Raw genomic sequence first — 15,430 nt, forward strand, 5'->3', positions numbered from 1 at the left:
CCTTCACAAGGCCATGTTGACCCTCATACAGTATCATATTTTTATTTACCCATTCTTGAATTCTCTTTTTTACCAACATTTCTAGTACTTTTACTACCACGCCTGAGATACTGATTGGTCTATAATTTGCTACTGCAGTCTTAGAACCTCCCTTATGCAAAGGAATTATGTTGCCCTCTCTCTCTCTCTCTCTCCACTCCCTTGGCACTCTACCAGAGCTGAGACTTAAATTAAAGAGCCTAGGCAAAGGCATTGCAGTTCCATTGCATATTCTCACAAAATCTTAGCTGATATCCCTACTGATAGCAGTACTCCTCTCCCCATCCTATCCTTTCTATCTTCCCTGAAAACAATAAACCCTTCACATTCAGTCCCTGTAACTACTTCATCTGCTGTTAGCCAAGTCTCACTAATGCCTATATCTTTTGGCTATGTTGCACTAACCAATGCCAAAAACTCATGACTTGTTTCTGATAATTCTGGCATTAGTATAAAGAAACTGCAGCATCCCGTTAGTCCCCCCCTCATCCACTTTTACTATTCTGAATTGACTACCCTATTTGATACTTTTGCTAGAGAGACTAGATTCCTCACTTGGTCATTCTCACACTCACTTGCTTTCAGGTGCCTTCACACAAACTCACTCGCTTCCACCCTAATTGCTTAAGTTTCCCTGAATTTGCACTTCAGCATGATTGGTGAAGAAAGCTCTCTGCAGACACACCTAACACCAAAACCATTTAGATGCAATCCATCAGCATTGTACAAATCCTTCTTTTTGTCAAACACAGACCACAAATTCTACATCATTCCTTTTGCACAATCTATGTATAGACTCATTGGCTATCAATGCCCTCCTCCATTAGCATCTATCATAGCATTGTAGGAGACTTACAATCTTCACCTTCTCGCTCTACAGTTTTGCTTCTTCTAACAACTCCATTACATCCTCCCTCATAGAATACTTCTCGCCTCTCAAATCATTTGTACCCAGATGGCATGGCTAATATCATGAATTTTTGCGCCCGGGAAACACAATTTGTTATACTTTCGTTAAGTTCACCCCCTGATCATTTACTCTCCATACATAATTTTCTCCTTAACTTGTTTTTCTTGTTTGTTCAGTTGGTCTTTATAATTCCTTCGGATCACCTGCTCCTTTCCATTTTTCAGCCTGCTTAAATCTTGCCGCTTCTGCAAATTTTCTTCAATTTCACACTTTGTCCTATGAAGTATAACATTTAATCATGCTACCTCTTTATTGATATCCATTTCATTCTCCTCTATTTCTATGTTAATAACAAGTTCCTCAAGTTCCACATTAATAACATCATTTTCCATCTTACTATCTGTATTTGTGGCATTCTCATCACTCAACAGACACTCACTTTTTAACACTTAATACACACACTCTCTCCCATTTCAATTTCCTTCTACATATTCTTTAATTTTCTCGATAAATACATTTCACACACACTGCACTGCATAATATCTCGCAAATTCAAATCGCCAGATAATGTCATCAATCCCACCTTGTTCATTGCATTGGTGCCATGCCGACAATATCACAATAAAATTGTTATAAGATATTAAATACTCTAAAAACACAAAAATCTACACTCATTTCCTGAGGAAAAAATAATAAAACAGATAAAAGTCACTAATTTTACATGAGCACTAAATTACATGACTTTGTGATTGCATGATTTCAGGCTTTATAGAGTGTTAGAAGTTGTAGAGATGAGATGTAGCATTGTTCAAGGGGGAAGAAGTAAGAACATGAGGTTTTCTATGAACATTTTATTTCCATTAAACACTATGGAAATAATATTTTCATAGAAAATATTATTTCCATAGTACTTAAGAATTTCATTAATACTTAAGAATTAATGTGGTTCTTTTGTGAAGAGCAATTCAATTTTCTTAGATCTTCTACTAGGTGGCAGACTGTAAATAAATGTAAGGAACAGAATTTAAGATTAATCTAATATGATGCATCTTTTACCTCCTATGGAGGTATATATTTTGTTAATAATATTGGCTTGCTCACCACATCCTTGTACAACTTAGAGAAATGGGCCCTTATTCTTATTATTTTCTTGACCTCCATGGAGTCAAAAAAAGTTGTCATGAGAGATCACTATCATACCATTCTTTAAGCTTATCGACCATTTTCACTCTTACCAGCCTCTAATGCAATTCATTCCATGCTCCCCAATGTCAATCTGATAAAAACCTTTCAACACCTTAAATGACTCATTCATCCCCCCCCCCCAAAACACACATTTTCTATCCACTAAACTGTGGTTTGCATGTCTTCAGTCCATCTTCATGACCTCATAAAGTCTTGATATCATTTTTGTTATCCATCTCTGCACTTTCTTCAAGGTTATTTCATCTTGTTGAAATCCTGGTGACCAGATTTTAGCACAGAAATCTAGATGTGGCCTGATCAAAGAGTTGGTCATACCGTGGAACCATTGTATAACCAACAGTGGAAACACTGTGTGAACCAAAGAGTTGGCTTTATAGTGGAACACCACCCTTTTATTGCACATGGTCAATGTCCTCCTCAGTATTGCAGCATTTCTTTCAGTTATCTTCAAAACCTCTGCAATATGTCTTCTGAACTTCAAATTGATATCAGCAGTCACCTGAAGATCCCTTGCTTCCTCCACGTTCCTCAAGTGGGTATTAGGCATTCCATCGGTGAGTCCCAAATTCCAAAACCTTGCATTTCATTTCATTGAACTGACATCCTAATTGTTTACACAACTTATTCAAATCTTCTTGAAGAGTAGCAAAATCAGCAATATTGATATCCTTCCCAATATTCACATCATGTGCAAACAGCTGAATATCTGCTGTAGTCCAGTAACATCATCATTTTTGTAATGCTCCCACTGCTAAACCCTCTGAAACTCCACTTGTAATCTTCCCACACCCAGATACTGCTTCACCATATACAACTCTCTGATATCAGGAAGTTGGTTATCAATCCAGTCCACTAACCTGGTATCTAAACTCATATGTTGCAACTTAAAAACCAACTTGTCATTCATGTGGTACCCTGTCAAATGCATTTGCAAAAAAAAAAAAAAAAAAAATTACAGTATATGCTTTACCCTCATTCAGTGCTCTCATTACTTCATTATAAAAGGCAACACATGTACTTAAACAAGAGAACCCATTAACAAAAAAAAATCCATACTGGCATGCTGCTCAATTCTCTATTCAAGAATTGAGCAGCATGCCAGTATGGATTTTTTATTTCATTACCAATTTCTCCAAATTCACATCTACAGAAGACATACCAACTGGCCTATAGTTTGACACTTCCATTCTACCACTATCCTTATGCAATCTTACCCTTCTTCCACTCTCCAGGAACTTGCCCCATTGCAAGATTTTCATTAAACAGCCAGGTTAATGGCACAGTCAATTCCCTAACACATTGTCTTAAAATGCATGGTGAAATTCAGTATTCAGAATACATTCTCTTTATTCACATCTACAGAAGACATAACAACTGGCCTATAGTTTGACACTTCCATTCTACCACTATCCTTATGCAATCTTACCCTTCTTCCACTCTCCAGGAACTTGCCCCATTGCAAGATTTTCATTAAACAGCCAGGTTAATGGCACAGTCAATTCCCTAACACATTGTCTTAAAATGCATGGTGAAATTCAGTATTCAGAATACATTCTCTTTATTCACTTCTAATGCTTCGCCACCTCCTTATCTTTCAAGGGGGTGGTTTCACTTGCTGAACCAGGATTCAACACTCTAATAAAGTGATCATTAACTTATTCATTTATGTTATCTGCATTGGTAACCCAACTCTTACCTCCATCCAGCAAGGTAATATGTCCATCATCATTTTTCTATCTTCTGGACTACAAAAAAAAAAAAAAAAAAAAAAAATTCCTGGGATTCTCCTTGGATTGCAGCAATAGTCTTCTCTCATATTCTAATTCTCTCCTTACTATGCTAGTCACCTTTCTTAGCCTGAGACATATTTTTCACGTACAGGCAGTCCCCAGGTTACGAACGAGATATGTTCCTGAGAACATCTTTAAGTTGGATTTGTATGTAACTCGGATTCTGATGAACAGCACATATGCAGTAATAATAATAATAATAATAATAATAATATCATACTATAATGGCTCATATGTGGCAATAATAACACATTGTAATAATAATAATACCCCTTTACTATAATAATAAGTTACAGAAACTGTCATGCTCTTTCTTTTAATTCAAACAAACAGAACATAAAAACAAACTCATGTACCTGCCGTCCTGGCTGGCCGAGTGGTTAGCGTCAACCAAAAGGCTGCGGGTTCAAATACCACCGTGGGCATGGATGTTTGTGATTGTCTGTGGAAAAACTGGTTGTGGTAGATGGCAGTGGTGGAGACAGAGCTGTAGAGAAGGTGCTCTCCATCAATGAGTCCTTGGACTCCCTGGAGGTGTCAAATTATAATACTAATATAAAAAGTTTAGATAGGAGATAGGAGAAATTTCCAAAAAAAAAATATTAAAGGTTGCATCAATGTCTTGCTAACTGGAAGGGGCATTTTCTGAGGCAAGATGATGATGGCAAGAGGAAGATGATGATGGAGATAGTGCTGGAGAATCAGGATTTGTTTCTGTTTCACAAGGAGAATTTTAAAGAGAATTTTCTTTAACGACAATAATGTTCCACAGCAGGAATAAAACAGTTCAAGAATGAATCTTCAAACATGGCAAGTGTGACCCTTACATTCGACATCCAAATAACAGGAAGAGCTGCTTTAATAATGTGGCAGTGTGTGGGTTTGTTTACATGTGTGAAAGAAACTAACTCCCGAATTATTAATTTAATTATTAATTATATTTACCGGGAGCCTTGGGAGCTCGCTTATAATTACGGGATGCTGTAAGTTAGGACATCCGTAACCCAGGGACCACCTGTAATTGTTCACCTCTCTCTTTACATGCCTTACATAATCTCCTTTTCATCTACCATTCTTGTTTAATATCTGTATTCATCCATTTGACTCCAAACTGTTTTTATTATATTATTATTATTACGGGCGATTCCAGGGAGTCCTTAAACTCATCGAGGGAGGCCCTAAACATCATGTCCACACAACTATATGAAATTCTCACAGTATCAATCATACCTTGCCTTGAACTCACTCCCTCACTGTCATAGCACCCACAACAGACTCTGGCAGCTTATTCCACTCATTTACTACTCTAAAAGTAAAGAACCCAGCTCTAACACCCTTGCTAACCACACTCTTTCCCAGCTTCCAGTTTTATCACTACAACTGTTGACAATTTTTCAAAGTGTATCTCTCATCATTTAAATTCTTTCATCCATTGCACTGCTCCATGCTGGTTTCTAAATCCATGATATTTGCCTTTGAATTGCTTTTTGGTTGTTATTTAAAATCAACTGATTTTATATTAATTACTTTTATGTTTGATTCTTAATTTTTGATTCTTATCATAAAAGATTAACATCAAAAAGAAATTTCAGTTTGGATGATTATCATTATTTTTATTCATATTCTATTTTAGCTAGCTGTGGTGGCTCACTAATTGTGACTGATACAGCACAGACCCTCACATCACCCTCTTACCCTTCAAATTACCCTATAAATACAAGATGCCGTTGGTATATGTTTCTTAATTCTAGTTATTGGGACAGAATAGAAGTAATTTTTGCTGATATGGATATTCAGTGTGAAGGAGATTATATAGAAATTTATACTGATCTCAGTAGAGGCACTCAGGTAAGTAGGTTTATAAATAGAATGCATATGCTTAAAAAAGGAAGAAAAAATTCCCAATATTTTTTGATTGATTAGTATTATGCCTTGTTATTCAGCTGAATTGCACTTCACTCTCCATCCAGTAGGCAGAGAAGTTAGAATCTCACTATGTGTACATTGACATTTATAAATAACTTTAGAAATAGATAAATTTCATTGACTGGTGACAGAGGCTTGAAATGTTTTTTACTTTTGTCCACAGAGTTTTCAAGTTATATATAATCATACTGTTAAAGTCAGACAGTAACTGGTGTCAATTCTACTAATTATCCAATTTTTGCTATGTACTAAAATAGTGTTTTTCAAACATTTCTGATTACTCACTACAAGAAATGCATTTTACATTACAACCTAAATCTTGTTGTACAGGCATACCTCAGTCATGCGTCATGTTAGGTTCCAGACACTGTCATATGGTGAATCACTCTTTTTTTTTTTTTAGATGCATTTAATGCTTAATGATATTATAAGCAGTCATATCTATGCATAAATGACTTAAGTAATGCATTTATTTATGTCAGATATGCAAAAAGAAAAATTTCAAGTAATTTTTGCAAAAAAATAAAAAAAGGTTACTTGGAATACCTTAGCTTAAAGAGACACACCAATCAGTCTGTTAATCAGTCTACACCAGGGGACTGATTAACACCACGGGCATAGGGTTGGGAACCCTATGCCCGCGGGCACAATGGCGCCCGTCGAACAATTGGTGTGTTCACGCCACTGTTCAACCATGTGCCGTATAGTTTGAAATAATCACGCAACTATTCATGGCATGCTATATGATGCATGCATTAATGACACATGACGAGTATTAAATGCATACAATGTAAAGTAGACATGCATTCGAAGTTGTTCATTCCAGTTTAAGAACTGGAATATCATCATATTCTCCTAATCATGAAGTACTGGCCAATGAAATGGAATGCCAAAGATCACAAAAAGTTATATATATATATTTAAATTTTTATATAATGTAAACTTCTAAGTAATAAAACATTTGATTATAATGTAAACTTTGTATGTATTCATTTAACAAATGAATTAAAAAAATTTGCTTGAAAAAATAGATGGTGCCCGTCGTCCTACCGGAATTTTAGAATGTGCTCTAGGAAACAAAAAGGTTGGGAACCCCTGGTCTACACCATTAAAAATGTTCCATTTCAGCATTAATATTGTTACATTTATGGATAACTGTAGTATTAACTAGTGTAGCACTTCACTTAGATCTTTTTTTTTTTTTTTTTTTTTTTAACAACTGTAACACAACAGCAATGTGAGATAAGCTTTTGTGGCCTGTTTCATTGTTCAACATGCCATCATCACTAAATTTAATCATTTTAAATAGCTCAACTCTTAGCATATAATGCAGTGGTGTCTTATTGTTTTCACAGGAACAGTAGCACCCATACTTTGAATTTTACTTGTCATGATTATTAACAATGGTTCACAGACAATTCATTGCAGGGAAAATTAATTGCAGAAGAAATTTGCTGAAAACGTTATTCACTGGATAACTGAAATGGTATTGCATTGATACCAATATATAAAAAAGTAAATGCAGTGCAAGATAAATTTCATAAAATTTATCTTGCTATATAATTTTTTATGTATTTATGTATTATTTGTTCAGATTTTAATTAGATTTTCATAATATTTTTGTTCTTATACAATGAAAGTAACATATTTATTGATGGCGAGTTTCCTAATTTCTGTTTCATCATAAATTTTATTCATTTTAACCTGGTTGGTTCAGAAATTCTGCTCTAATTCCATGATGAAATATGGAAACCACTCAAGCCTTTTCACACCTGCAATATGCAGTGCCTGTGGTCTCACATCAGACAATGAAACTCATCTCTCACCTAAAATCAATTACAAACATCCGTGCCCATTGTAAGTTTCGAATCTACAGCTCATTGGTGGGAGGATGAGAGAAGGTACACTGTCTAGTCAGTTGATAATGACATGATATTTTTGATTACAATTTATTTTCGAACGGTTCACAAATGAAATAATTAATTACTTATTTCACTTTGGGAGCATGCATCTATACATATATATATATATATATATATATATATCATCATTCTTAGCCATTGTCGATCCACTGCTAGATGAAGAGCTTTCCAAAATTACTCCAAAACTGTCTATACATGGCACTCCTTTCCCATGTCACTCCTGCAAATCTGATGATATCATCAATCCAATGTGATTTAGGTTGGCGTCATGGTGGTTTTTTCCTCTCATGGAATCCAATCCAATCCAGTACTTATTTTGTCCATCGTTGATCTTGTCTTCGAGCAATATGCCCAGCCCATTGCCACTTCAGATGTTTCATTCTTGCTATGATGTCAGAGACTTTGGTTTGGTTTCTTATCCAAGTATTCCTTTTGTGATCCAGTCTTGTGATACCAAGTATACTTCTTTCCATACTAAATTCGTTGTTCTTAATTTCTGAATTTCATTCTCATTTAATGTCCATGTTTCACAGATATATGTCAATACAGGAGGAATACGCTGGCTAAAAACTTTTCAGGCATAATGGTAGTTGGCTTTTGAATATTGAAAGTAATTTTTCAAATGCTTTCCACCCAAGCATCGTGTGGATTGTAATTTCGTCCATGATATTTTGCTCCATTCATATCTGTTGTCCTGAGTATATATAATTATCAACTTGTTCAAGTTCCTCATTATTGATTTTTATTATTTCTGGTTGGACATAGCTGTTGAACATAACTTGGGTCTTCATTAGGTTTATCTTTAGGACAGCTGTTTTACTAGCAATTTGGAGTTTATTATTATTATTATTATTATTCCGTGCAACTCCAAGGAGTTGACAGACTCATCGAGTGAGGCCCTAACATCATTTCAAGAACAACTATTCGACATTCACACAGTATCTATCATACCTTGCCTTGAACTCATTCACAGTCGTAGCACCCACAACAGACTCTGGCAGCTTATTCCACTCATTCACCACTCTCCAAGTAAAAAACCTAGCTCTAACACCCTTGTGAACCACATTCTTGCCCAGCTTCTATGCATGGCCCCTAGTCCTCCCACTACCAGTCCTATTCTCAAAAATATCTTCTGGATTAATCTTATAGAAACCCTTCAGTAATTTGAATGTCTCAATCATATCACCCCTTTACCTATCGATCAATTTCTGCAACCCACAAATATTCAACCTATTCTCATAAGGTTCATTCCACACACACCTGCTATCATCTTAGTCACTCATCTCTGGATCCTCTCCACTTCCTCCCCATCACGAAGAAACCCTGGTGCCCATAACTGGGCACAGTAGTCCAAATGGGACCTTATCAAGGCTCGATACAGAGGAACAACAACAACTTGTTTGTCTCTGCATGTTAAAGTATTTTTCAGAAGCCAAGTGATTTGATGAGCTGATTTAGCCACTTTTGCAATGTGCCCCCTAAACTTCAATTCCCTATCCACCAACACTCCCAAATCCCTGGCCTGATCAATCTTCTGGAATACTGTTTCATCAATGTGATATACTGCTGCTATTCTTTTCACCCCAAAGTGCATAACATTACACTTTGCTACATTAAACTAACATCCATTTTTCCTAGCCCAGTCCTCCAAACTATCCAAATCATCCTGTAAAATTTTGACATTATGTGCACTCACAATTGCTCTACCGAACTTTGCATCATCAGCAAACAAGTGAACACTTCCTCTCAGATCCTTTCCTATACCATTGATGAAGAAATTGAATAGCAGTGGTCCAAGAACAGAGCCCTGCAGCACACCACTAGTCACAAGCCATCTTTTAGACTCAACTCCTGAATAAACCACTCTCTGGTATCTCTCCATCAACCACCCTCCTATCCATCTCCCTAACCCTATATCCATCCCCATCTGCTCTAGTTTACTGATTAGGGTTCCATGTGGTATCCTGTCAAAGGCCTTGGCAAGGTCCAGTAGAATCACTGTAAACCCATTACCCTTATCCAGTTCAGCCGTCACTGTGTTATAAAACGTGAGCAAGTTACTGGGGCATGATCTACCCTTCACAAAGCCATGTTGTCCCCATACAATATCCCATTTTCATCTATTCAATCCTGTATTCTTTTCTTGACTAATTTCTCTAAGACCTTGACAATGATTCCTGATATGCTAATCGGTCGGTAATTTACAACAGCAGTCTTAGAACTACCTTTATGCAGTGGAACTATTTTCCCCTCTTTCCACCCCCTCGGGACTAACCTAGACCCGAGACTCAAATTAAATAAAATGGTCAAGGATACTGACAATTCTTTAGCCTCTTCACATACAACACGAGCTGGTATACCATCCAATCCCACTGATGTATTGACATTGAGGTAATGTAATAGACTACTCACCTCCACTTCATTAACCACAATTCCCGTATAATCTGCTGGGTCATTCGTTTCTGCAATGTCACCACTTGGATGGTATATTCTTGCAAAGTGCTCACTCAGTAACTCAATTATATCAACTGATTCAGTTACCTCCCTACCATCGGCATTCTTTAAAATCATTCTGCCATATACATTTTTCCTTTTACTTGCAACATATCGAAAAATTTGTTTAGGATTCTCTTTAGCCTGCATGGCCAATGTTCTTTCGTAATCCATTTTTGCTTTTCCTACCACACTCTTTACCCTTCTGGCCTGCGCTTTATACTGTTCATGTGCCTGCCGGTCTCCTTTCTCCTTAAATTCCCTCCATAGTTGTTTCTTTTTTTGCAGCTCAAGCTTAATGGTGTTACTCATCCATTTAAGCCCTACTTGATTTATTATTCGGACTCTAGGTATACAGTCAGCCATTGCTTCATGCAAACACTTCTTAACTGCCTCCCATGCACTATCAACTTCTAGTCCTTGCAGTTGTACATACCATGGCACCGAACCAATCAAACTCCTAAGCTTGTCATACTTTCCAGCCTGATAATTCCACATGTATCCTGTCTTAATTGAAAATTCTACACCTTTAGCCACCTCCCAAGTCAGTACCCTGTGATCACTCTCACCAATTGGTGGCAATGTGGTTATATTTGTTACAGCGAAATCCTCAGATGTAATTACTAGATCAAGCAATCTCTGACCCCTAGTATTTTCCATTGCATGCTGTTGCAGAAAGATCCCTTAATAACCGCATAAAATCCAATTCCTTCCTCCCATGTGTCCTCTCCTCACTCCAATCAATGCAACCATAGTTGAAATCTCCCTTAATAATTACTCTCCTTCCACTCATTTCTTCTATTTGCTTGTGCATACTGTCACTACCATCTTTTTCATCACCTGGTCTATAGCAGCACCTAATTGTATATTTAGTTCTGCTAGCCTCAATTTCAAATGGCCTCAAATGTGCTCTTTTCTCTATCCTCCAATTCAACTTCTATTCTCCTTGGCTGTAGCTCATCAGCTATCATCAACGATACTCCCCCCTCCATTTTATTCTCCCGGTCATTCCTGAACACACTATACCCATCACATTTAATCCCACTAGCTATATCATATACAGTCAACCATGATTCACTAATGCCAATAACCTGTGGTCTGGAAGTGCCAACCATGGAAAAGAAACTCTTACCTCTTCAAAACCCCCCATTTGCACCAACCCTACCTTGAAGCCTTATATTAACTATCCCATTCTGATTTGTTGTCCTTATTCGCTCGGGCATATTATACTCATTCATACATTCAACTGGCTCCCTAAGAACTGTATATTTACTCCCCCCCCCTTAATAAATCTAGTTTCCCTGATTTTGTACATCCACTACATTCAGCAACACTTTTTCTAGTCTCCTTACACCATATCCATTCAAATGCAAGCCATCCATCTTATATAGATCCTTTCGCCCATCAAACTCACTCCACAAATTCCACGCCACTCGTCATACATAACCCACTCATAAAGTCATTTCCAATTATGGCCCTCCTTTTAAACATTTCACTGTCATATCCTGGCAAAAGACTAATCATTCTAACTCTCTCACTCTTTTCTTTTGCTACCTCAAACAATTCATTCAGGTCCTCTATCATTTCCATTTTATCTCCTTTCAAATCATTCGTACCTGCCACAACAATCATTTCTTTCACCCTTTCCTTTTGCTCTGTAATAGACTCAGTTATATCCTTTATGGTTGCACCAGGTTGGTACGATTTTGTCAAATCCTCTACTAACACATCTCGTACTAACGAGTCTCCACACAGCACTCTATCCTTCATTTCGTTAATGTTCACACTCATACACTTATTTTTCCTATCATACTTTTTATTATTGGCTGGTTCACTCAGTCAACTTTTGTTCATATACTCTAGCTGCCGTTTTGCCCTTTGTATCGCTCCATTCAACAACACGATCTCACTCATTGCATCTATCTCATCTTTTTTATTCTCTGTAAAACCACTAATATGCTCTGAAGTAATACTATCATTCACACTTTCTACATTCACACCCTCACAGTTCTCTGGTACAACCTCACCATTTCTTGTCATATCACTATTTTCTTCATTCTGAAGTTTGACAAGAATATCACATTCATGACCCGAAATACACTTTAATTCCTCATTTTCCCTACATTTTCTACACACATTCACTCATTTATTATCATCTAACCATACTCCGACCGTACTCCGCAAAGCTTACATTTTGCAGATAGTACACTGAATCATCTCCTTTATATTACCGTTCTTGAATAAAGATGGTGAATCATCATTACTGGCTGCCATTTTCCTTCGTACGGGAGCCATACTTACTTCTAACGTATTTTATCAAATTATAAATTGAAACACGAAAAACACACAAACAGACACACTAAGATATATGCAAGGCAAACAAAACTACATAATAATCAAGTAAATTTATCAACAATAACTTAAAATAACACTTATCTTATCAGGAGCTTTCAACAACACAAACAACACTTTAGTATAGAATGTACACGTTATTGGAGTTCATGGATAAGAGTCTGTAATTCATGTGCAGTTGAAGTAAAGATAACTGTCATCTGCAAAACGTAAATGGCTTAAATATCTTCCATTTATTTTCAGACCTTTCCCTTCCCAATCGAGAAGTTTGAGTATTTCTTCTAGGCAGACTCTGAATAATTTTGGACATATTGTGTCACCTTGTCTTATACCCCTCTGTATTTCCACAGTAGAGATGATCCCATTGAAATGAATTGCTGCTGTGGCATTGGTGTATGCTGATTTGATGGTCCTGATGTATGGCTCCTCCATTTGTTGGTTTCATAATGCTTTAAGTATTGCACAAATTTTAAGTGAATCCAAGGCTTTCATAGTCAATAAAACCAAGACATAGTGGTAATTGATATTCATTAAGAGGGTGGTCTGTAAAGTTCTCAGCCTAACAATGAAAAAAAAAAAAATTATAATTTCAGAATTATTTTTATTTTTCAACATAATCTCCCTTAAGACTAATATATTTAGTCCAGAGATGCTCCAGTGCCATTATCCCGTCCCTGTAGTGGTTCTCACTACGATTGGAAAAATACTCCTCTACAGCTGCAATCACCACTTGATTTGAAGAAAAATGCTGACCAGCGAGGAAGAGTTTTAGTTTTGGGAAGAGATAGAAGTCATCTGCACTATGAATTGTTGGATTCCAACAATTCATAGTGCAGATCCCTTAATTTTCCCATTGGCAAAACACCTTTGTGGGCAGGTGTATTGTCCTGATGAAAGATGTTTTTTTTCTTCTGCAAACCTGGTCTTTTCTCACGTATTTTTTTGTCTACTCTGGTTAAAAGATCAGTTAATATTCCCCGGTTATTGTTTTACTCTTTTCACCATAATTAATAAACAAAATGCCTTTACCATCCCAAAACACTGATGCCATTACCTTTCCTGCTGATGGAATCTGCTTTGTCTACTTTGGCACTGAACACCCGGTTTCTGTCCACTCTTTTGACTGCTGTTTGGATTCTGGTGTGTAATGGTAAATCCAAGTCTCATCCATAGTAATAAATCGATGGACAAAATTAGTTTTATTTTTGTTAAAATGCTCCAAGCATTGCTCAGAGATTTTCATGCGAGTGCATGTTCGATCTGCTGTGAGCAAGCACTGCCCCCATCTTGCACAAAGCTTTTACATATGCAATTCTTCGTGCAAAATATATCCTACACATTCCTTTGAAATGCCTATAGCTTCAGCAATTTCCCGCACTTTGACTCAACGGTCATCCAGTACCATATCATCCACTTGATCAGTGATTTCTGGTGTTGTTAAACTGTTTGGACGTCCTTCACATGGATCATCTTCAAGACTAGTACAGCCATGTTTAAACTCGCCAGTCCATTTCTTAATTGTCTACATCAAAGGAGAAGAGTGCCCATAAACTTTTATGAACTTTGAATGAACATTTTTTGATGTTAAACCTTCTTTTACAAAGAATTTTATTACCGCACAATACTCAATTTTTTCCATTTCAAGGGATATAGACAACACTTTTGCTTCAGGCAGCTATATAAAATAAACTACTTGATAGAATGACTTGCAATTTCACATGAATGCATATGACAGATGTAGCAACTTCAAAAAAAAAAATCTTGCCAATAGTATTGCCATCTATGGTTGATGTTGAGAACTTTTCAGAACACCCTCATACACCGTTCAGTAATCTGCTGTACAACTTGAATATGGTTCATTGTACTAAAGCCCCTTCAAAAGCCTGCATGTTGTTTTGGTTTTGCTATGTCTAGAGTCACACATAGCTTATGAGTTAAGACTTTTGTAAACAGACTGATAGGTCAGTAGTTTGTCATGTCTTCTAACTCACCTTTTTTATATATATCAGAATTAGGATAACCTTCTTCCATGTTCTTGGTACATCATTTTTCTTCAGGCATAAAGTAAATAGTTTTGCTAAGAGTTTGCAGATTATTTCTCCACCTGTTTTTAGAAGTTCAGCTATAACTTCATCCTCATCTGCAGCTTTCCCATTTTGCAAGCTTTGGATGCTCCACATAACTTCTTCTGGTAGAATCTATGCTACTTCAGCTATTTCGAAGTTGTCTTCTTCTTCATTTAATTCATCATCCTGATATAATATTGAGCAAAATTCTTCAACTCTTTTTGCTATGGCATATCTATCTCTGGTGATGGTCCCATCTTGAAGTTTCAACCATCAGTTTATTGCTGTTCATCAATTGCTGTTTGGCTTTTTTGAGACTATGGTTGTTTTCAATTGTTTGTTGTATGAATTTACAATTGAATTTTCTTATTTCTTCTGTGATACATTTTCTGATCATATAGCACCATTCAGTATATTCAATTTTATTCTGTAGGTTAATTGATTGTTCATTTCTCTTCGTTTCTTCAGAAATTTTGTCTTGTTTCCATTCTGTGGTACCAGCATTTTCAAGGGAGCATTGTAAAAGGTTTTGGGTATCAGCAAGTAATGATATCATTACTTGCTGATAGATCAGTATTGCCAATAAGATGTTTAAATCTATTGTTTAGTTCGTATTGGAATATATCTTTTTTAAAGTTGAGTTTGTGTACTTTGCTTTGATCTTAGAAACATTTTCTTCTTTTGGATTTGGATTTGACTGTGTACCATACGATGGTTATTTCCAAT

The 15,430-nt window shown here is 36.4% G+C and overlaps 1 protein-coding gene across 1 annotated transcript in view; it reads left to right on the forward strand.

The window, feature by feature from the left end:
* Cubn (Cubilin) overlaps window positions 1-15,430 on the forward strand; it is a 2,223,842-nt gene that overhangs the window by 1,926,619 nt on the left and 281,793 nt on the right. Inside the window, exon 63 of the mRNA XM_090396294.1 lies at window positions 5,579-5,793. Coding sequence (XP_090252420.1) covers window positions 5,579-5,793 — 215 coding nt within the window. The remainder of the gene's footprint in view (window positions 1-5,578; window positions 5,794-15,430) is intronic.

Source organism: Typopeltis vanoorti, chromosome 8, assembly GCF_054136105.1.
Source record: "Typopeltis vanoorti isolate ZY-2024b chromosome 8, IOZ_Tvanoo_1.0, whole genome shotgun sequence".
Taxonomy (NCBI): Eukaryota; Metazoa; Arthropoda; class Arachnida; order Uropygi; family Thelyphonidae; genus Typopeltis; species Typopeltis vanoorti.